This window comes from Pongo abelii, chromosome 2, assembly GCF_028885655.2.
Source record: "Pongo abelii isolate AG06213 chromosome 2, NHGRI_mPonAbe1-v2.0_pri, whole genome shotgun sequence".
In the NCBI taxonomy this organism is placed as follows: Eukaryota; Metazoa; Chordata; class Mammalia; order Primates; family Hominidae; genus Pongo; species Pongo abelii.
This window is the reverse complement of record NC_085928.1, coordinates 64,292,080-64,315,301: the sequence shown is the minus strand read 5'-3', so window position 1 is coordinate 64,315,301 and position 23,222 is coordinate 64,292,080. Positions and strand designations below refer to the sequence as shown.

The window sequence follows — 23,222 nt, the reverse complement described above, 5'->3', positions numbered from 1 at the left end:
TTAAAATTTGACTGTCCCACTGGATTTCAGACTTGCATGGGACCTGTAACCCCTTCATTTTCTCTAATTTCTCCCGTTTGGAACAGCTGTATTTACTCAATGCCTATACCCCCACTGTATCTAGGAAGTAACTAACTTGCTTTTGATTTTTCAGGTTCATAGGCAGAAGAAACTTGCCTTGTCTCAGATGAGACTTTGGACATGGACTTTTGGGTTAATGCTGGAACGAGTTAAAACTTTGGGGAGCTATTGGAAGGCATGATTGGTTTTGAAATGTGAGGACATGAGATTTGGGAGGGGCCAGGAGTGGAATGATATGGTTTGCTTCCGTGTCCCACCCAAATCTCACCTTGAGTTGTTATAATCCCCATGTGTCATGGGAAGGACCCAGTGGGAGGTAACTGAATCATGGGGGCGAGTTTTTCCCATGTTGTTCTAGTAATAGTGAATAAATCTCATGAGATTGAATGGTTTTATAAAGGGGAGTTCTGCACAAGCTTTCTTGCCTGCCACATGTAAGACATGACTTTGCTCCTCATTTGCCTTCCACCACGATTGTGAGGCCTCTTCAACCATCTGGAACTGTGTGTGAATTAAACCTCTTTCCTTTATAAGTTACCCAGTCTCAGGTATGTCTTTATTAGCAGCATGAGAGCAGACTAATACAAGCACAGTTAAAACGGCAACTTTAAAATCCTTGCCTGCTAATTCCAACAATGAGTCATCTCAGGGTTGGCCTCCACTGCTTCTTATTTCTCTTGAGAATGGTCACATTTTCCTGATTTTTTCATATGTTAAGATTATATTCAGAACATTGCAAATGTTATGTTGTAGAGACTCTATATTCTATTTTATTCCTCCAAAGAATGGAATTTTTGTTTTATTAGTTAATTTAATTGGACTGAAACTGCAAAATCTTTCTCTCTAGAGGTAGCTCAAATGTCAGTTCACTTTTGTTGTTCTTAGCCGAAGTCTTTCCCACACATGAATGGTGTAAGTGTCAGCTAGAGACTTGATAGAGTTTATTCACAGAGATTAGGCCTCCCTCTTCTGGCTCTCTGTTTCCCATTCACTTTCTACTACCTGTGGTTGCCCCAAATTCTGTCTTCTAATTCTTCAGACGAAAAAACTTTGAGGTTTTCCACTAGAGTTTAGACACTCTTTGCAGAAACTACTGAAAATGGCATTCAGGATAAAATCTACAAAATGAGAATCTCGCCCAATGCTTTTTACACATTTTAATTTTCCTCCATAATCGGCCTGGCTTATAAACTCCCACAGCCTTTGAGTCATTCTTTTGGTATTTTATCTAGAACTTATGGTTATTATTTGGAAGATGGTCAGTTAGATTACTCAAACATATTAATGGGAAACCAGCCCCCAGTTCGGACCATGACTTTAAATCTCTATGCTGAAAACTTAATTTCCAATTGGATGTTCCAAAGTTAACATGCTCAAGATTAACCTCCTGATCTTTTCTCCAACCCCAACCTGCCCCACAGCCAACCTTCCTCATCTCAGGAGATCTCAATTACATTCTTTCAGTAACTCCAGACAGAAAACTTTGAAGTTCTCTTGATCCTCCTTTCTCTCATATCCTTTATCCAGTCCTGTAGGAAAATGTGTTGTCTCCACCTTTAAAATAAACCCAAAATCTGACCACTGTGCTCACTTACACTGTGGCTATTATCATTTCTTGCAAGGGTTGTAGCAATAACCTCCTAACTGATCTCATTGTAACCATTTTGTCCCCTTGGTCTATTATATTCATGGCAGCAGACAGAATGATCCTTTACAAAGGCAAATCAGATCATTCTCCTTTTATTAACACTCAGATGGAGTTATCTTCTACCCAAAATAACAGCCAAATTCCATCAAATGAGCTGTAAGCCACAAAGATGTGCCCCCATTACCTCTGTGTCCTCTTCTACTACTCCTAATCTCCTAGTCTTCTTTCCCTTAAATATGCCTAGTGTGCTTTTGCCCTAGGGCTTTGACTCCACCTGTTCCCTCTCACCTGGAATGCTCTTTCTCCAAATCCCAGGTTAGCGAACCACCTCACCTCTATCAAGAGTCTGCTTAATCTTACCTCCAAAATGAGGCTGATTTTGACCCTCATATGTAATACTGAAACTTTCCCACTCTCTTTCCTGTGTCACCTGCCAGAATACAAGATTCAGGAGGTCATAGCCTTCTGTCCTCAGTGTGTCTCAGGTATCTAGAACAGTGGCTGGCTCATAGCAATTGGTCAATAAATATGTTGAACAAATGAATGGTAAGCCCCATCCTATCTGATCACAGAAAAAAGAATTTTAGTCATTCCATGCTATTCTTGTTCATTTCAAGTTTAAATGTTTTTCATTCAAAATGTCCCTTTTTCTTTCTCTCAACCTGGTACCTAATTTTTTCAGGGCCTTATATGGAGAGGCAGGAGGCCAGGAGGGGATGTCTGTCTGTGAGTTCCCTCTGAAATGCATGGTCATTTGTTTGGATGGCCTCTTCCTTTCCTGGCCTCTGTCCTTGCATCTCTTCCTATTGCCAGTCTCTGACATGGGTATTATTACTCCGTGATCTGCAATAGCATCAAACAACCAAAACTGAGAAATCAGTTTAGTTTACTGGTTCTTTCCAATTGTGCCCCCTCTTTGAAGGCAGTGGAAAGTTTTAGCTATGTTTCTATGTTTCTCTGGAGTCCAAAAACCCCTAACTCTTTTTTTGTTCTTAAAGACAGGACCTCACTCTGTCACCCAGGCTGGATTGCAGTGGTATAATCCTAGCTCAGTATAAGCTCAAACTCCTGGGTTCAAGCTATCCTCCCACCTCAGGCCTCTGAGTAGCTAGGACTACAATTGTACATCACCACGTCTAGCAAAATTCTTTAAAATTTTGCTAGAAATGGGGGTCTTGTTATGTCGTGCAGGCTGATTTCCAATTCCTGACCTCAAGCAATCCTCTTACCTTGGCCTCCCAAAGCACTAAAATTACAGACTTAAGCCACTATGCCCAGCCAAACCTGAAATCTTTATCAGGACTTTATTATTCTGGACACCACAAAATGCCATCGGGACCCACGCCCTTGTCAACATAGGAAATACCTACAAGAGTAGAGTCTGAGGAATTCCTAAAACTGGTTTCCTCTGCTTTTGGATATCCCAACTTCTCTTGGGATTTTTTTTTTAATCAATGCCCCCTTTATCTGCTTTGGGTACAGAATAGAGGCAAACCCCTAAGCAGGTTTAACCATTTCGCTTCCTCTCTTCTATTTCCCTCCATAGTTCAGAGGAGCTCTTGACAGGAGTGGAGAGTTCAGAACTGGATAACAAATATTCTTTGTAAATAATTTTTTCTTGCATAAGAAGTGAAGATTTTGAGTTTAAAAGCCAAGGATTTGACACTTTTTCCTAGGGTCTCCCCCACCCCCCAGTTTTTTGTATACCTCTGTGAACCTTGAAAATCTGAGACAAGTCTCAGTTAATTTAGAAAGTTTATTTTGCCAAAGTTGAGGACGCACACCTGTGACACAGACTCAGAAGGTCATGACAACATGTGCCAAAGGTGGTCAGGGCACAGTTTAGTTTTATACATTCTAGGGAGACATGAGACATCAATCAACATATGCAAGATGAGCATTGGTTTGGTCTAGAAAGGAGGGACAACTCGAAGCAAAGGTTGGGAAGACTCCAAGTAGGAAGGCGGCTTCCAGGTCCTAAGTAGAGAAGAGACAAATGGTTGGATTCTTTTGAGTTTCGGATTAGCCTCTCCAAAGGAGGCAGCCAGATATGCATTCATCTCAGTGAGCAGAGGGGTGACTTTAAATAGAATGAAAGGCAGGTTTGCCCTAAGCAGTTCCTAGCTTGACTTTTCCCTTTAGCCTAGTGATTTGGGTGCCCAAGTATTTTCCTTTCACACATCCCATGACTAATTTCTAGACGCCTGCACTGGAAAGAAGGGTTTCAAGGCCCAGGAAAAGAAAATGAAAGAAGTTTAAATGTGGGGGAGTCAAAGCAGGCAAGAAAAGGGGGAAGTGACAGTGAGATTTCAGTTGACTCTTCAAAATATTCATAATTTTTATCTCTAATCTTTATCACTTGAACAACTTCTTATACCTGAGTTAGCTTTCTGTTAAAAAAAAATGTAACGAGAATAAATGAAGATGAGAAAACTCAATTAATCTTTTCTCACAAGGTATATTTCCACAATAATACTAAATTTACCCAGTGCTTTTAAGACACTAAAGGAGAAACCATATGCTGGCTCTTAAGGTCTGATGAATTAAGGGAAAAAATTCAGATTGGATAAGAGTGTAAATGCCTGCTGAGCCTAAGTATCACTTAGAGATTCAGGCACACATAAGTGAAGAAAGAAAAAGAATTATCCCCTTTGACATAAAGTATTGGGAAACCCAATATTAATGTTCTATAAAGCCAAAATCTAAATGAAGAAATTCTTAGCCTTAATGAAGGTCATATGTAAACATACAGAGAATGCCACACTAGTTTTACAAGGAAACTTGGGAAATTAACTTCCACACATGATGAACTCTGAGGTTTTTAGAGGAAAGTAACTGCCTATATCCCAAATAATATATAAAATGTAGTTTCTTTTGCAATTAATGAAGTAATTGAAAGTGGCTACTTTTTATTGCAAAAGAATAATTTTTAAAAAAAAAAATTAGATCCTCAGGATGTTTGTACAGACTTTTCCTTTGGCCAGGCACAATACCCCTAGCCCAAGTCTCTGCCGCAGCTGAAACAGCGCTTACTCAGAGAGGCCTTCCCAGATACACTAACCAAAAATGTCAGTTCCACCTCAGCTCTATTACCCACTGACTCTATAGTCTGTTCATATAATTTTGTAACTGTATGTTTGTTTATGTATTTACTCCTGTATCATTGGCATTCTACATCAAATTATAAACTCTAAAATACAAGCTGTGACTCTACTGAACTCTTCAAAGTGTATCTATCACTTAGCATCATGTTTAGTAGATAGCAAGTAACATGGTTTGGGTCTGTGTCCCTGCCCAAATCTCATATCAAATTGTGCTCCCCAGGGTTGGAAGTGGGGCCTAGTAGGAGGTGATTGGATCATGAAGGCGTTTCTCATGAATGGTGTAGCACCTTCCACTTGGTGCTATTCCCATCATAGTGAGTGAGTTCTCACAAGATCTGGCAGTTTAAAAGTGTGTGTCACCTCCACCCTCACTCTTGTTTCTTATCCCTCCAAGTAAGAGATGTTGCTCCCCATTTGCCTTCCACCATGATTGGAAGCCTCCTGAGGTATCCCCAGAAGCAGAAGCCACTATATTTCCTTTACAACCTGCAGAACCATGAGCCCAACCACTTTTCTTTGTAAATTACTCAGTCTCGGGTATTTCTTTATAGCAATGTGAGAATAGACTAATATGGTAAGTAATTGATTAAACATCTATTAAATGAATGAAAGAAAAAATCGATTAAAAATGTGAGTTAATTGCCCTGAGAATTTTTTAACTGATTGATAGTTTTCCAAACGACAAGTATTCTAGTACTTATTAAATGTAACAACCTTTTCCATTTTTATCTTTTTTCAAAACTTCATTAGTTCTAAAACTGTTGTGTAATAGTGTGCTGGTTAACAACCTGCTCTCTAAATAAAAAGAAATGTATGTATATATGTAACTAAGTTTATCGTAAATGTACTGACATGAAGGATATGTGTTATACAATTTACAAATAGTAATAAAATATATCATATTCTTTACTGAAAATTTCATGTAGCCAGTTAGTTCTCACAGAATATTTTTGTGGATTCTTTCTAAACTCTTGTATCCACAGTCAATCTATATTTGAAATTGACAAATGAGTTTATTTCTAAGGTAGGTATCAGTTGACATTTTTACTTATGTTATTGAATACAATAAAAATAACAAAACAGATATGTCAGAACTTTACATATCTGTCAGTGGTGTGAGCAACATTTGCTGAATCAGGTAATAGTTTTCAAATACTAAAATAATTTTCTCAAATTTTATGGTCTTCACAATGTAACACCTATACATGGAGCACATTTTTAAGTTTAATCTGCAGTATTAATATGTTTTCCATCACTTTCTTATGTGAGGTCAAGAGTAGAGAAATTTTTCTACAGTCAGATAGTAAATAGTGAGTCTTCACAGGGTAGGTAGCCTCTGCCATAATTACTTCTCTCTGCCTTTGTAATCTAAAAGTATCTATGAACAATGTAAACAAATGGGTTTGTCTGTCTTCCAACAAAATTTTATGTACAAAAACAAGCAATAAGCTGGATTTTGCCCAAGGGCTACAGTTTGTCACCTCTTATACTTAGATAATTAACACAACCACAAATCAGGCCTGATTTTTAGCATGTGCCAGTTTCATGGTGCAAATATTCTCACCATTACTAATTTTAAGTTAGCAACATAACATCATCGTATGCCAAATTAGAAAGAGATGGGAAATAAAACACCATTATCTAGTATTTCCACATCATAAATCACATATATAAATAACCTAAGGAGTATGGATAATAAGAACAGGTAGTAAAATAATTAGAAATTGATGAGTTTTTGAGTATTTATTAACTTAGTTGTTAACATATTTTATTTACATGGAAACTTATATAATTTAATTTATTTAATTGCTGTGCTTAAAAATTGATGCATAAAATTCCTGAAAACTTAAGAATCTGCTTTCTTGAGCTGATAATAGGTGTGGGTTCCTGCACATCATAGCCATAGCTGTATTTCTTTCTTGAAACCCTCTCTACTCTCTGCATCTCCTACTTTGATCTGGTTTCTTCTTCCTTCTTTGAATTTCCTTTATTTATTCTCAGGCAGCTTATTTTCCTACTCTCATTTTCAATTTGTAGAGTTCAGTGTGACTCTCTTCTTCCATCTTAACATAATCCGCCAGCAAGCTACCCTGGCATAAATTCAATTACTGCTACATTGCTGGTTATGTTCAAAAATATATATTTAGCTCTGCATTATCATTCACACTTCTAAATGGCCTGCTTATTTTTTAAAAATATTTTCATTGCGTGTTTTGATTCTTTACTGTCATTTCAAATTTAATGAGATTTAAAAAAGACATCAAATTTTCCAAGCTCTTCTCCTTCATGCCTTAATTGTTCAAGGTTATGCCACCAGATCAGCTCGAAATTTTGAATTCAACATCTTCTTTGCCTATACTTAGTCTCATCAATACTTTCTGCTAAATGTCTTCTATTTACATCTCTCTACATTCACATTTCTACCATATAGCTCACACTGAATTATACCAACAGCCTCTCAGCTGATCCCCCTTGTCTTCAGCCTTATCATTCAGTGGTTTCTTATAATGGAGTGAGATTTGCTTATTCTAAATCCTGAGTTTATCATACTTAAATCCTTGATTAAGACCTAAAATTTCCCAGCATGATGGCTCATGCCTGCAATCTCAACACTTTGGGAGACCGAGGCAGAGGATCGCTTGAGGCCAAGAGTCTGAGAACATCCTGGGCAACATAGTGAGACTCTACAAAACAAAAACAAAAACCCAGTTAGTCCCAGCTACTCAGGAGGGTGAATGGAGGATCACTTGAGCAAGGGAGTTGGAGATTGCTGGGAGCTATGATCATGGCACTGCCCTCCAGCCTGGGTGATAGAGCAAGATCCTGTAGCAAAAAAAAAAAAAAAAAACTTAAAATTGATTTTATTGCTTACCTCATGAAACCTAAATTTCATGCCTCGTTTCAAGGGCTTAAGAAATTTAAATGAGTTTGTCTTTACTCATCATTGTCATTATTCAATATCTCCTCAAGTAGATAAATTTTTTAGGTATTGTAACTTATATTTCATTTTTATATGAGTAGCCAATAAATAACTTCTTGATTTATTTTTTAACTGCTGATGTATTTTTAAACAATTGGACTTGCATTAGGAAACTCAAAAGCTGTGTTTCTATTTAAGCAATAAAAATACAATAATTTTAAAAGCTGCAGATATTCTAAAAATGTTTTACATGGAAAAACATATCATTCATTGATTTATTCAACAGATTGGTTAAATAAGCCAAGTTCTAGGAATTCTGCTAAAAGCTAAAAATACTAGGATGAATAAGATGTACTTTCTGGCCCCAGAAAGCTGCAATTTACTCAAATAATATTATAATCAATGTACTTTTAAAATAGTGTTGTTTCAGAAAGTTTGCAGATTTGGGGAAAAGGGTATTAAAAACTAAAAACCCATGTGTCATTTAAAGGGCTATTTAAAGGAAGAACCCTTTGTTGGAGAATATTTTCTTCATTAGGCTAATTAAATAAACATTTAGCAATATATTTTTATAATTAACTTTTTAATTATATATTTAATTCTAGGCAATAATAAATGTTGTGAAGATATTTGAAAACAGTTTATCTCATGAGATAAAATAATAATGGAGATTTTCATGGCTCAAACATTTGATTTAACATACATTTTTGGAAGATAAAAAGATTTACATTTATTGTTCAAAGCAATTTTTGGTTATAATATATTTTACACAGCAAATCAATAATACTATTCCCACAACGTAGATTTTTACACGTGGCATAAAAGAATCTTTAGTTTTACTGATCCAGTAAAAAGTCTTTAGTTAAAAGAAAATTGAAGTTTTACCATGAACAACTGTCAAAATTTTAGAACTATTTATTATAAAGCTGTTGGACAGACAATACGAACAGGCTTTTAACTCAGTTATAGGACAGTATAACACAGGCAATATTTCTACATCATAAAAGTAATAGCAAAGAACAATGATTAAAATCCAGAGTATTTAAATCCTTATTTATATTTTTAAATAAAATTAAAACACATTTAGGGAAAGTACATACATACTTTTAAGGATATAATATCGATATCGTTTATCCACCTGGATTTTGTGAAATTCTTACTCTTCATTGTTACGTTAAGCGTTAAAAATTAGCTTTCTTTATTTCAGGAGGATTAAGTAGAAATCTGTCTTCACTGTTTCATTCGCTCTATTGGTAGACATTAAATCTCCTTTAATGTCTCCTAATTCATTAAATCTCCTTTAATGAATTAAATGTCTTACGAATATGTAAAGACAGAAAAAAATAGTTTTGGTGAACATTTTCTTGAATGACTTTGTGTTTCTAATGTAATAATCTGTATGTTATCTTTAAACCACTTGAAAGTATCTTTGGGCTGAAAAAGGAAGATGGACAAAGATCTGTTTCAGTTCTGAAATGCTATGATATCACACTTCAAGTCTTTTTCTTAAATAGCCTTAAGAGCTCCTAACATACTTTTTTCCCTAAAGTCAATGGAGATGTGATATCTTTTATCCATTGAGAATGTTTTTAAATTATCCAGTAGTTATCCAATACCAAACTTTATGCTAATTGTCAGTAACCAATTCATTGTCAATTTTAGACGCATATGATGTGAGAAAACATGAAATAAAACTCTTCTTCCAGGCCTCTTAATCTGCCTTTAAAGGCATATGCTGAGGGTGCTCTAAATTTGTTTTGTAAAAAGTAATATTATTGGAATATTCACACAAAGTTACTTCTTTAAAGACAAAAAAATTAGCAGGGTCTATAAATTATGTACATTTGTTAAAATAAATATTGCCACAGTAGAAAGAAGGTAGAATCACTAGTGGAAACAAGGGTGAGAAAGAACACGGGAGAAAGAAAGAGAGAAATCCGCACTGCATTCAAAACCCAATTCTACAACCTACTAGTTGCCTTACCTCAGAAAGTTCCATACCTTTTAAGCATCATTCTTCTCATATATTTGCTGTGAGAATGATAAAGAAACATATGAAAAACACTTATTATTACTGGGTTCTTTTACCTTAACACTGAAATAAACAATAACACTGATCTCATTTTTGTTGAAGCTTACTATATACACACATTTTCAGGGTTGTTTGTGTTTTTTTTTTTTTTTCAGTTTTTAAATTCTTTATAAAGAAGCTACATGGACTCATCTGTTTAGCAGCCAGTACCTAGAAAGTTGGTCATGTATCTTGAGTATGGGTTACTTTCTGTGCTAGTGAATCATAAATCTATATTAAAATGAGTCCAAAGTAAAAACTGTCAGTATAAATGTACTGGTTAAAGATTTACAAAGTTTTTGGGAGAGCCGCCTCCATACGGTTTTGATTCTCCACTTCTTTATGTCTATGTCTCTCCGTGGAGCTTGCCCTCGTCTTCCCTCAAAACTCACCAAAGTGAAAATAAATCTCCCTTCTGAAACTGTAAGATTGCATTGAGCAAAACTCAGCTAGTGTCTTTGAAACAAACTGGTACCAAGTCATTTAAGGAGGTAGGGCATCTGGTCACAGATTTCTGTTGAGCTATCTCTTGTTTCTGCTGCATGACCCAGCCAGATCTAATAGTTCTGCTGCTTCTAAGCCATGCTTAGGGGCCATAGGAATCTTCGTTGACACTGCTCTTGATCCCTCCTGCCAAGCCATTCTACACTTTGATCTTGTAAACTCTCCAGCAGTGCTAATTGATACAAAGAGTAGATTGTTGCAAATCTCAGTACCTTGAAATTTCTTCCTCAGCTCCTTCCCCAAACTTCTAAATAATGGGAAATGTTTCCAGTGTGGAAGGGAAACACCACTCTACAGTACAATGTGTTCAACATATTTTGTCTATACCCTTGAATCACCTTTTTTTTTAACTCTTCCATCATTTCTTCAAATTCTTCTAGACTTCAGCTTTCAGAAAACAAAATACAGACAGACTTGGAGTCTCCTTTGCATTCTGTCCATACCTGGTTTGGTGTCCGCAGTGGCAAAATGCCTCCTAAACAGACCAAAGTAAAAGGAAAACAGAACATAGAAAAACATACACAGATTAAGATTGTAAAATTGTATTAATCCACAAAGGTATCATTGCACCTTTTTTAAATTTCACTGAAATCATTGGAAGTATATGAAGCCTCTTAAGAACTCCTTACTGTTCTTATCCCAATGTATTGTTTTTGCTTTTGTAAGTAATTATTTTAGAACCAGCTATGATACCATTTATTAAAGTCTGTGATAAAAATGGCCCCTGGCTTAGCTCTTTTTGCTTTACCAAATTCCACATTACAGAAAACTGGGTAGAGAAGCAAGTAATATGGTGAGAAAAGCCTGCCTTCTACCTCAACTAGTCTTACCTCAAATAGAACTGCAAAGGATGCTCAATCCATGTTTTACTTGAAGTTCAAATTGCATATAATTCCTATGCTTACAAGCCCATGAGTTTCAACTATTTCCACACCTAAGTATATTACTGTACATTGTGACTGTTCCTCCTGTATCTTCAACCCCTCTTTTTCCCCTGATTCCCTCTGTTTAGTATGTGAACTTGAAGTACAAGTCTTCCCTTCACCCTTAAGCCCTGTATTAGTCTATTTTGACACTGCTATAATGATACCATCTGATACTGTGAAATTTATAAACAAAAGAGGTTTATTTGACTCACAGTTCCACATGACTGGAGAGTCCTCAAAAAACTTACAATCATGGTAGAGGCGAAGCAGAAGCAGGCACCTTCTTCACAAGGTGGCAGAAGAGAGAGAGAGTGAAGGGAGAACTGCCAAACACTTTGAAAGCCATCAGCTCTCATGAGAACTCACTTGCTATCATGAGAACAGCATGGGTGAAACCATCCCCATGTTCCAGTCACCTCCCACCAGGTTCCCCCTCGACACATGGGGATTACAATTCAAGATGAGATCTGGGCGTAGATACAGAACCAAACCATATCACACCCCATTCACCTTCAACCTTCACAGCAAAACTTAATGAAAATGTCTATAGTCTGTCTCCAAAATCTCTCCACCCCTCTTTCTTCAAGCCATCACAATAACTAATACTTCAAAGAAGCAGCTCCTACCACAGCAACTTCCTCATTACTATATCCAGTGTAAGCTCTTCTGTTCTTATTTCATTTCTAATTTACTGTTTTCTGGTCTGTGTCCTCTATTCAACTATTGGCTCTACAAGGGCACCTATGTATGGTGACATGTACATGGTACTGCAAAACCCATTGTCTAATGAATGCACAATGGAAAGGAACAGAAAGCTGTAGTCCTACATAACTCATAATTTCCAGGAAGAAAAATACATTATCTTGTAGAAAAAAAAATAATTTAGACCTCAGCCTTAAAGTAATTCACATATGCCTAGTATTTTAGTTTGTCTTATTTTTGGTTTTGTTTTCTTTTGTTGCTTTGCTATTGCTACTGCTCCTTGTTGATATTGCAAAATATTTCTTTCTGGACCTTAGGGAGGACTTTTCAAATATTCTCATCAAACTTCCATACCCAATATTCTTGAGAACTAATTCCCCCGTAAGAAGAACAGAACACCCTATCAAATCATTCAAAATATTTAGCTGTAACTACTGTTTGTCAGGCTCATCATGAAACAATCCTGATATTATAAAATTTCAAGATATTTTTACCTTGGTGATTATATTACTTTTGCTTTTACAGTACAGAATTCTCATGGTATGGTAATGTTGTCTCATGTTGCATTTCATAAGACAAGCATTTATTTTTATAATAATTCAATGGATAGTACACATTTAATGGAACCAAACTGGTGCATATACATAGATATATATATATACGTATACTCAAGAAAGGAATCCAAGCTGGCAAAACTTTGTTTTTCATTATGTATGAAATATTATTTTTATATTTGTTTTCTGGTTACCCTTTTCGTAAATAAAACTTTCACCATGTCACCATTAATTTGATAACATTTCAAAAGTAATTAAAAATAAATGTAACAGCATATATAATATTTAGGAGGAAGGAAGAAGATACTACAACAAAAGAGGGAATTTCAAATTCTAAAGAAAGAAAGATGTATTTTTTTAACTTTCTTCTGATTTGGAAATATAAGAACCACAATGATCAATTTTGTCTCTCAGATAAAAAGATCACCAAAAATATTTTTTAAATAATATTATATTGACGGTAAATAAATTTTTACAAATAAATTGGTTGTTTTGTTTAAACTCTTTAATTCTAATTCCACCATGATCTTCTATTATCTCCCCAGTTAGTGCTGGGGTGGATAGGGAGTGAGGTGGGAGAGCATTGTCTCCATCTGTGTAATCACTGTTGCCCTCACAAAATGTGGAGGGAGAGAGAGAAAGTGAAGGAAGCAGGTTCATATAATTCATGAAATTAATATCATTTATAACTTTCCTTAAACAATTCCTTTTTATGATTTTCAACTCCAAAAAATACATAAATTTGATCATCTCTTTTCTTTTTCTTTATTATTATTATTATTATTATTATTATTATTATACTTTAGGCTCTATGGTACATGTGCACAACGTGCAGGTAAGTTACATATGTATACATGTGCCATGCTGGTGCGCTGCACCCACCAACTCGTCATCTAGCATTAGGTATATCTCCCAATGCTATCCCTCCCCCCTCCCCCCACCCCACAACAGTCCCCGAAGTGTGATGTTCCCCTTCCTGTGTCCATGTGTTCTCATGGTTCAATTCCCACCTATGAGTGAGAATATGCGGTGTTTGGTTTTTTGTTCTTGCGATAGTTTACTGAGAATGATGATTTCCAATTTCATCCATGTCCCTACAAAGGACATGAACTCATCATTTTTTATGGCTGCATAGTATTTCATGGTGTATATGTGCCACATTTTCTTAATCCAGTCTATCATTGTTGGACATTTGGGTTGGTTCCAAGTCTTTGCTATTGTGAATAATGCTGCAATAAACATACGTGTGCATGTGTCTTTATAGCAGCATGATTTATAGTCCTTTGGGTATATACCCAGTAATGGGATGGCTGGGTCAAATGGAATTTCTAGTTCTAGATCCCCATCGTCTATAAGGAATCACAGCCCGAATTACAGAACCCAGGAGGGTCAGGCTGTACCTCCCTCTCCTCTCCCTATCCAGGGCTGCAGCAGTTTTAAAACATCTGCCTGGCTGCTTCAGGCCCTCTCACATTTTCCTGCTTCTCCACAGAGTGGAACTATTCAAGACATCTACCTTTCCTAGGAAGGCTTCTAGCCCTCACAAGCACTCCCTCTTCCCTGCACCCTTGCCAGACCTCTGTTATCCCACAGATCATGTTGCAAGACAAATGTTTATTTCTTGTCACTTAATTTCAGACCACTGAAGGGAAAGAAAAGAGTGGAAAATGAATCATCTGTGTATCCTTGTGATCAACTGCAGTGTCCTGTATAACCCAATAATATTAAAAGAATGAAGATAGCAAGTTTATGATATACCTCACTTCACAATTAAGCTGATATGATCTAAACCAAACATTCATTAATAATTGAAATGTCAGTAGTCAAAGATATAAATAACACTCAAATGTGAAGTGTAAATGATAAAAGGAAGCAGGTCATTGATAGAGAGGGCACAACGCTTCTCCTGCCATTGGTCCCATATCCACCGTGATCTCCCCCTTAGCTTTTTTCCTTCTTTGTTACCCCTCAGAACAGTGTAATACTGTGTTTTCATGGGACCCTGAGCCTTCACTGAGCCACTGGTGAGCACTGTGTTAGAAGCCTCTTCCTAGACTCTGTCATCACCTCGCTGTGCATTCACCACCACTGAGTAAGGCAACTTTTGGAACCAAAAACCCCGAGAAATAAGTCATAATATAACCTTTCAATTGCATTAAGTCCTCTTCACACTTTATTCAGATGTTGAAGAAATCAAAAAACCTAGAGTCTGAAAAAGTGACACTAGGACTTAGAGACTTTCATCCCTAGACTTAGAGAGTGATATGGTATCCCCAAGCCTCCTGTGTGATCCAACAAGGCAGATTCATATTCTAGTTCTCCATGCAAGAGGACTCAGCAGGGAGGCTTCATCTGACAGCCTGATACACTTTTGGTTACCTTTGTCCTCTAAATCTTACCTGTAGGTGTAAAAACAAAGGTCTTATACATTTTCTCAGAAGTTTGTATCCACATGTTCTCTGCCTGAATGTATTTTCTCAGGCTGGCCCTAAATCCTCACCCCTCATTCTGTTTCTTGACTAGCTGGATGGTAGAACAGATTCAGCTTTGTGTGAAGCGCCATGAACAGCCTAACCTTAAACACCCCACTCACATAAGCTCCTCCAATTATGTGGACCAGGGCAATTTCTAAATAATCTCTGGGCTTACACATCACCACCACATCAGTGACCAATCAAGGCTATGCCACGTTTCCCAGACAACACATTCTGTAGTTCTCTATTACCTTGTCTCGCCTGCTTATCTATAACGTCCACATTGGCTTGGAAGCTCTGTTCCCTTTGCTTTCTATGTCTCTTGCTGCTGAATGTGATTTTATTATTTTGTGCATTTAAGCAACTCTGACCCTTCTTGATTCTCTGTGGGGTGGAGAAGCATCACCAATGCCTCCCTTCACCACCAAGAGCATCGACCTCGCACCTTGACTACTCTTGTGATTGTGATTCACCAAACTTTGACATTTACTCAGTTAACCCTCAATTGTCTGAGCTTAGGGAAAGTGTGGGAGTACGGTAAATGTGTTCCTTTACATTCGTTCTTTCTTTTCCTGTATATATATATATATTTTCTTTTTTACTGTGATAAAATACATGTGGCCAGGTGCGGTGGCTCACGCCTGTAATCCCAGCACTTTGGGAGGCCGAGGCGGGCAGATCACTTGAGGCCAAGAGTTCGAGACCAGCCCAGTCAACATGGCAAAACCCTGTCTCTACTAAACGGACAAAAAAATTAGCCAGATGTGGTGGTGCACACCTATAATCCCAGCTATTTGGGAAGCTGTGGCAGGAGAATCGCTTGAACCCAGGAAGCGGAGGTTGCAGTGAGCTGAGACAGCACCACTGCACTCCAGCCTGGGCAACAACAATACTCAGCCTAATATATAAATATATATTTTACATATATATGTGTGTATATATATGTATTAATAACATAAAATTGACCATTTTAACCATTTGTAAGTGTACAGTTCAGTGACATTAAGTACATTCACATTGTGCAACCACCAACCACTGCTACCTCCAGGATTCTTTTTATCTTCCCAACTGAAACTCCATACCTGTGAAACAATAATTCCCCATTACTCTCTTTTCCAAACCCATGGCAAACACCATCTGACTTTCTGTTTCTATGAAGTTCACAAACTCTAGGTACCTCATATAAGTGAAATCATACAGCATTTATATGATTAATTCACTTAGCAGAATGTCATCAAGTCTCATCTGTGTAGTAATATATATCAGAATTTTCTTTCTCCTTAAGGTTGAATATTTTATTGTATACACAACCCACATTTTGTTTATCCATTTATCCATCTATGGGCACTTGGGTTGTTTCCAGCTTTTAGCTATTATGAATAATGCTGCTATAAATTATAACTATACATATATCTGTTTGAGTCCCTGATTTTTTTTTCTTTTTTAGGGACCATGGCTTCCTCTTTCTTTATTGGGCGCTTTGTAGCTGTCATGCAGGTATAAAAGTTACACTGTTTGTTAAATAATTATCTAAAAACTGACCAGGACGAAGGTCCTTGTCCAGAGCTCCAAACCAGAAGCAAAAAGGAATGGGGGCAGTGGACTGGCGGGTATTCCTCCGACATCACCAAAACCCAGAAAAACGAGGATCCTAAGCTCCTCCACGGGCCAAATCTAGGGCTTGGGCCCTTGGGCTAACCCACAGGTGCCTCTGACTGCATCACATTCAGAGTAAGGTAACCAGCAAGGGGCTGGAGGGAACAGCCAGCCAAGTCCAGACATGGACAGATGTAACTGGAAGGAGGACAAGAAATGAACAAGTACTGTCCAGCTGTAGATAAGAGAGTGCAACCAAGGCAGGTTGAGGGGCAGGGGAGAGGCTGGAGGAGCGATATTGCAGCAATGCAGGATGCATAGCCCCAGGGTCCAGTCCTGAGCAGCTGGTCAGGGTAGCAGCTGTTAGTTCCCAGATGGAGATCCTAACGCGAGCCCAGGTAGAGGTCTCACACATTGTGGGTCCTCTTGGTGAGTTGGGGCTCCTCATCCACCAGCTTGGACTTGAGGTGCAACTTGTAAGCCAGGATGTCTCTAGGCCACTTGGTGATTGTCTGCTTCTCACACACCCAAACTTCCTGTGCAACCTGCTGAATGAGTCCGAAGTCATGGCTGACCAGCATCATACCACCCTCAAACTCATTGATGGCATCTGCCAGGGCGTTGATGGTCTCAATATCCAGGTGATTGGTGGGCTCATCCAGGAAGAGCATGTAGGGGTTCTGCCAAGCCAGCCAGGCCAGACACACTTGGCACTTCTGCCCATCTGACAAGTTCTGGATTGGGCTCCACTGTTGTTTCCCAGTGAGACCATATGGCCCAATGATCTTCCTCATTTCTTCCTTCTCCTTCATCTCTGGGTAGCGCTTCATGTACTCCAAAGTCAAGAGATCTAAGTCCAGCTGCTCTTGTAAATGCTGATGGTAACGCCCTATCTTGACATGAGAGTGTTTTCAGATCATGCCATCTGTGGGTAGTAGCTCTCTAGTTAACAGCTTCAGAAGAGTTGACTTCCTTGCTCCATTGGGCCCTACCAGAGCCACTCGTGTGTCAAGGTCAATTCCAAATTCTAGATTATTGTAGATGCAAGGCCCATCTTTTGTATACTTGAAGCTCACATTTTGCACCGTAATGACTGATGGAGGGTTCTTGCCACATGGTGGGAAATAAAATGACAGTGTCTGTCACTCACGACCCTCTCTGTCAGTCCTGATGACATCATTTTCTGTAGCATCTTCTCCTTGCTCTGGGCCTGCCAGGCCAGCTTGGCACTGCCATGACCAAACCTCGCAATGTAGTTCTTCATGTGTGCAATCTGATCTTGCTCCCAGTGAAACCTCTTCATCTGGTTCTCTCCTCCAGCTCTAGCCACATCTTCACATACTGATCATAATTACCCATATAATACTTCAGTTTCTCGTTGTGCATGTGAATGATGTTGGTACAGACACCATTCAGAAAATCCTGGGAATGCGAGGCAAGGACCAAGATATGCTTGAAAGTTTTTAGTTCTTCTTCTAACCACATGCAAGCATCTAGGTCCGGGTGGTTGATGGGCTCATCCATGAGGAGCATGAAGGGCCGAATAAAGAGGGCTCTGGCAAGGGGAACCCTCATCCTACAGCCCCCACTGAAGTCTTTTAGCTTCTTGCGCTGCATGGCAGGTGTGAAACCCAGTCTGTGCAAGATCTGTGAGGCCATCATCTCTGCCTTATCGGCATCCAGCTCCTCCAGGTGCTCGTAGAGTTCCACAAGCTTCTCACACTCCGCATCTTCATGAGCCAGCCGCTCTGCCTCTTTCTCCAGCATGGTCCGCTCTCTGTCGACTTCCATCACACACTGCAAGGGTGTCTTGTCACTAGGGGGCATCTCTCAAGTCAGATGGTAGATGTCGATGTGCTCAGGGATGGGCACTTCACGTTTCCCAATAGCAGAGAGCAGCATGGAATTTTCAATTCCGTTTAAGCCAATGAGGCCATAATGACGGCCTGAGTTCAATTCCAGTTTGGTGTCACTGGGCAGCTCCTGACCGTGAAAGGTGAGTGAGAGGTTGATAATGTGAACATCAGTACTGCAGGGATGAGAGGTCAGGATGCCAGTGACAGCTCGAGCAGCAGCTTTCTTCATTTCAAAGTCCTCTAGCTCCTTGGTCAGCAAATTCACTTCTGCGGTGTCTCTGCCATTGGCCTCATTTCTGCCACCTGTGGTTCTGTGACAGCATCTCCATCTTCTTCATGTCCTTTTCTGGGCTGCTGTCCAGCTTTGGCAGCCTCCTTCTTTTTGGCTGCCTTCTTCTTGGCCAGGTCAGAGGGCATGATGATGACCCACAGGGTTAGGTTACTGTTATTTCAGGGAGCTGGGCCTCCCCGCTCAGCCTCTGAGTCCCTGATTTTTTTTTTATTATTTTAGGTATATATACCCAGAAGTGAAATTCTTGTATCATATTTTAATTCTATGTTTAATTTTTTGAGGAACTGCCATGCTGTTCACATTTCTTCTTGTATCCCCTGTACTCCAAAATGTCTCCTTAGGTCTGGTGTAAACATTTTAATATAAACAATGACGGCAACTGTATTCATTATTTATGGCTGTGTGTCAAATTACCCTCAAAATGTGGCAGCTTAAAACAATAAACATTTATTATCTCAGTTTCTCTGGGTCAGGTCTGGTTTCAGCTTAGCCGGGTGCCATTGACTCAAGGTATCTTGCAGTCAAGGTGTTAGCAGAGACGATAATCAACCCAAGGCTCAACTCGGGGAAGAATCTACTTCCAAAGTCACTCGTACATCTAGTTGGGAAGTCTCAGAAGATACACTTCCATGTTCCCGTAGATGGCCATTGGCATGCACCAGGTTCTCACTGGATGTTGATCAGAGATATCAGTTCCTTGACACATGGACCTCTCCATAGGAAGCTCAGAACATGCCAGATAAGCTGTTTTCTTCAGAGTGAGGACTTCTGGAGAGAAAGAAGGCAGGAGAAAGCTTGAGCAAGGCAGTCTTTTCATAACCTAATCTTGGAATGGCATCGCATTACTTTTCCTGTATTATCTTCATTAGAAGTGAATCATTAGGTTCAGCAAACACTCGGGGGAGGGTATTGTACAAGGATGTGAGTACCAAAAGGCAGAGATCGTTGGGGACCATTTTAGAGGCTGCCTACCACAGCAAGAAATGTGCTTTGCTTTTGTTTTCATTGCTGTAATCTAGAACAATTAGGATCTAGAAAACAACGGTTTAACAATGAATGAATATTAGTAGGAATGTAACATCTGAGCTTTCACACTTTTATATGGTGCTCGAAATCAGAGAAAACCTAACATAGTATAGCCTAACTTATGATGCTTTTAAAAACTGAAATATATCTTTATCTTTTTTATTATATTACATTAAAAATCAGAATCAAATTTAACATCTCTCCCAAAAGACATGAAGAAAACAATACCACGTACTGACTCCTTTTGTATATTTCCTGGTATTCTGGTGGAAACTTTGTCATTGTATGACCTATGGGAATAGATAATATGGTTGAAGATAATGCAATCTATTTTAAGAATTTTACATCAGTTACTAAAAGGCTTTTATGTTCCAAGTTAAGGAAAGCAAAGAATATTACACTAAATATATGCATGCTTTTATTCTTGGATTCTTTTTTTCAAATGTCATATTGATCTTTACAGGAGACTTTTACATTATATCAGTAATAATAAAGAAAAAATATATCTTTATTATCATAGGCTGCTATATTGGGTAACAAAGGTATATCTAAATATGCCCTTAGCCCCTTAATTTTTTTAAATAATGGTATTTGATGTTCTTTTCTAAACGAATTACTTCCTATACTCAGAATTTTATAATTGGTGATAATTTATTAGGCTTCCTGAAAGTTGTTAGGTATGTTATACCATGTACTCCCTATAAATATGAAAGATGTATTATTGTATTTATTCAAGAGCCATGGGCCAGTTTAAGGAGAAAGCTGAAATGTTTAGCAGCAGTGCACTGGACAATCCCAGAGAAAAAGTTGTACAATACACTGTTAAAATCTTGTCAACCAAAAAGGATATAATTCTTAGCCAGACAACATCACAAGCTATGACACATATGTTGTACTGTGGATAGAGAATGGTAAGTTCCACCTATCAGCCAACTCAGATCAAGTGAAAGTGACAATTTTAAGGAATGTATTCAAAGTATTATGAAACCACTCCCAGGTTTTAGCATGTATATATAGTTTTCAGTTAGTAATCACTGCCAGTGGTGTGGAAAAAGAGAGCAATAGCAAAAGGTTTATTCCTCTTGCTGTTTGTTGTATGATAATGACCACAACAAAATGGCATCATATATTTATCTTATACTTCTAGTTCCTAACACAATTAATGATGAAAAATACTTTCGGATTTTTTTATCTCAATATTGAGTACTCCTAAATATTTATTGTACTTCATTTATAATGAAGCAAACTCTAAAATCACCTCTAACTCTAAAAGTTTACTATAATATGATAGAAACTTGTACCAATGTTAGTTTCGGTAAATAAAAACATTTCTTTCATTTTAACAATAAAATGATATTATTGTATCTATTTAATAACTTCTCAAATTCTGACATTGCTACTTATTTTTTAAATAATTCCACAAACACATATGTTTTTTAGCTTCTTTGATATTCCTAACTCAATAAGACTTTTAAAAATCTATTGGCACATGCCTATGGTCCCAGCTACTTGGGAGGCTGAGGTCCTGGGAGCGCTTGAACTCAGGAGGTTGAGGTTGCAGTGAACCATGATTGTGCACTACACTCCAGCCTGGGCAACAGAGCAAGACTCTGTCTCAAAAATAAATAAATAAAGTATTTGATCTCTTAAATCATAAACCGTTCTAAAATTTAGAATTCCAAGTATGTTAGTTATAATCCAAAATTATGCTAATTATTACTAAAATTTCTTTGGAACTTCCCAACTTTGCTATAAGAACACATACATACATCTAGAAGAGGCCAAATTCAATTTGTTCTGTTCATAGCAAGTAAGTTTTACCTCTGCTTTCTCGGAGGGTTGATAGTCAATATTTCAACTGAAATGCTGTAATTGTTATTGTTTTAAATTTGGGGGCGTTGACTTAAAAGCTGAATCACTCACTTATAAATGATTAAAGATTAAAGCCTTAAAATAAAAACATAATTCGTTAAGAAATAATATTATGAAAGAAATGGAAAAGATACATGACCAAGATAATCCAGGTCCTTTATTATCGCTTAAAACTTAAAATGATAAGCATAATTCTTGAGTAACAGATAGACTGTCATAGTTCTAAAGTCAAGAACTAAGAATCTCAAGCAAGGGTTTTTCACACTCAACAAAGTTTATATGATAATAGTGCAATTTCAAATTGTATAATAAAAATGTTCTTGGTTGCTGTTGATTAACCTACCAAAGTACGATTCCCAGTGCGAATTTTTTTTTAACTTTCTCACATCCTTTTCTTGCATACATGGTAGTGACACTCTTTTCATATTGCAGTTGTAAATCAGCTTTAAAACCTGGTGAGCTACAGAAGCCCCATCCTTTGGTCATACTACGAATACCCAGGTTCTCTAGAATTGGTTAAGGTAGATCCGTAGTCCCTTGACTGACTCTTAAGTGCCTTCATGACTAATTTTCCACACAAGGCTTTCTTATTATCAATACTTGGAAAGAAAATGAGAAGTGCCAATTAAGGTAACATTTCTATTGATTAAAAGAACCAACTATTAATGTATCATTTATTTACTAGAAAATAATTATATTTTATTTTATATCATTTTACAATAAAAACTTTAAAATACATTGTGATTATAAACTTGGAAGAGGCATTTGATAGAGGTTCTTAAGATAAATTACATAAAGTTTCTAGGCTTCAAGGTATCTGTGAACTTTCTGAAACTGTAAGATATTTTATGTTGAAGAACCTGTTTCTAATAACATCCAGAGAGAGAGAGAAGAGAAAGACAGAAGTGAAGGATGAATGACTCCAAGGTTAGTTGCCTGAGCAACAAAAAGAATGGAACGTGCCATCAGCTAGGAAGGGATGATTTCAGGTGAGCCGTTGTGGAAGGGTGGGTTCAGGTGTTCAGTTTTATATGGACTAACTTTGAGATGTGTATCAGATAAACTAATGCCACATGAATTAACTTCACAGAGAGGCACAAGATGGTAAGAAAAATAAAACTCCAAAAAATTATATAGTGTTCACATAAGTAATAATGCTATTAAGGATATGCTACAAAAATGGTAGGACACCTTTCCTGAGATTTGTGTAAATGTTAATCTAATTTCCCTCTCAGGTACATTTAAAGACCAAGAAATCGGGTTTGCCTTTGAAAGAGAAACCATTTTCTTTCTATATGTGTTTTTTTGTTATACCAATGATACACAGCTATTAAATATGGTTATAAATATTTAACCTATTAATGGTTGTGTTACACATTATAAATAGCTTTATGAGCTCACCAAGCACTGTAAGTGATATACTCTGGTTCCCCAAGGAACCATGGATAAAGTCACTGCCAGAGTGGATGACATTATGTGCATTCACCAGTGACAAATGAGTGCTATGTCAGTTACAGACACTATATTGAGTTTATTTTAGTCAGGAAAGTTGGTGGCAAAGAGAAGATACTGTGTAAACTGATCTTGTCTAACTGA

General features: G+C 37.6%; 1 protein-coding gene across 1 annotated transcript; it reads right to left on the bottom strand.

Annotated features, from left to right (window-relative positions):
* Nucleotides 1-16,987: 16,987 nt before the first annotated feature.
* LOC100294667 (ATP-binding cassette sub-family F member 2) lies at nucleotides 16,988-19,856 on the bottom strand. Its single transcript, XM_009238690.3, is given in 4 exon segments — nucleotides 16,988-17,721; nucleotides 17,724-17,892; nucleotides 17,895-18,733; nucleotides 18,736-19,856. Coding segments are annotated over 4 exon segments (1,860 nt in total). The 5' UTR covers nucleotides 18,854-19,856.
* Nucleotides 19,857-23,222: the final 3,366 nt, after the last annotated feature.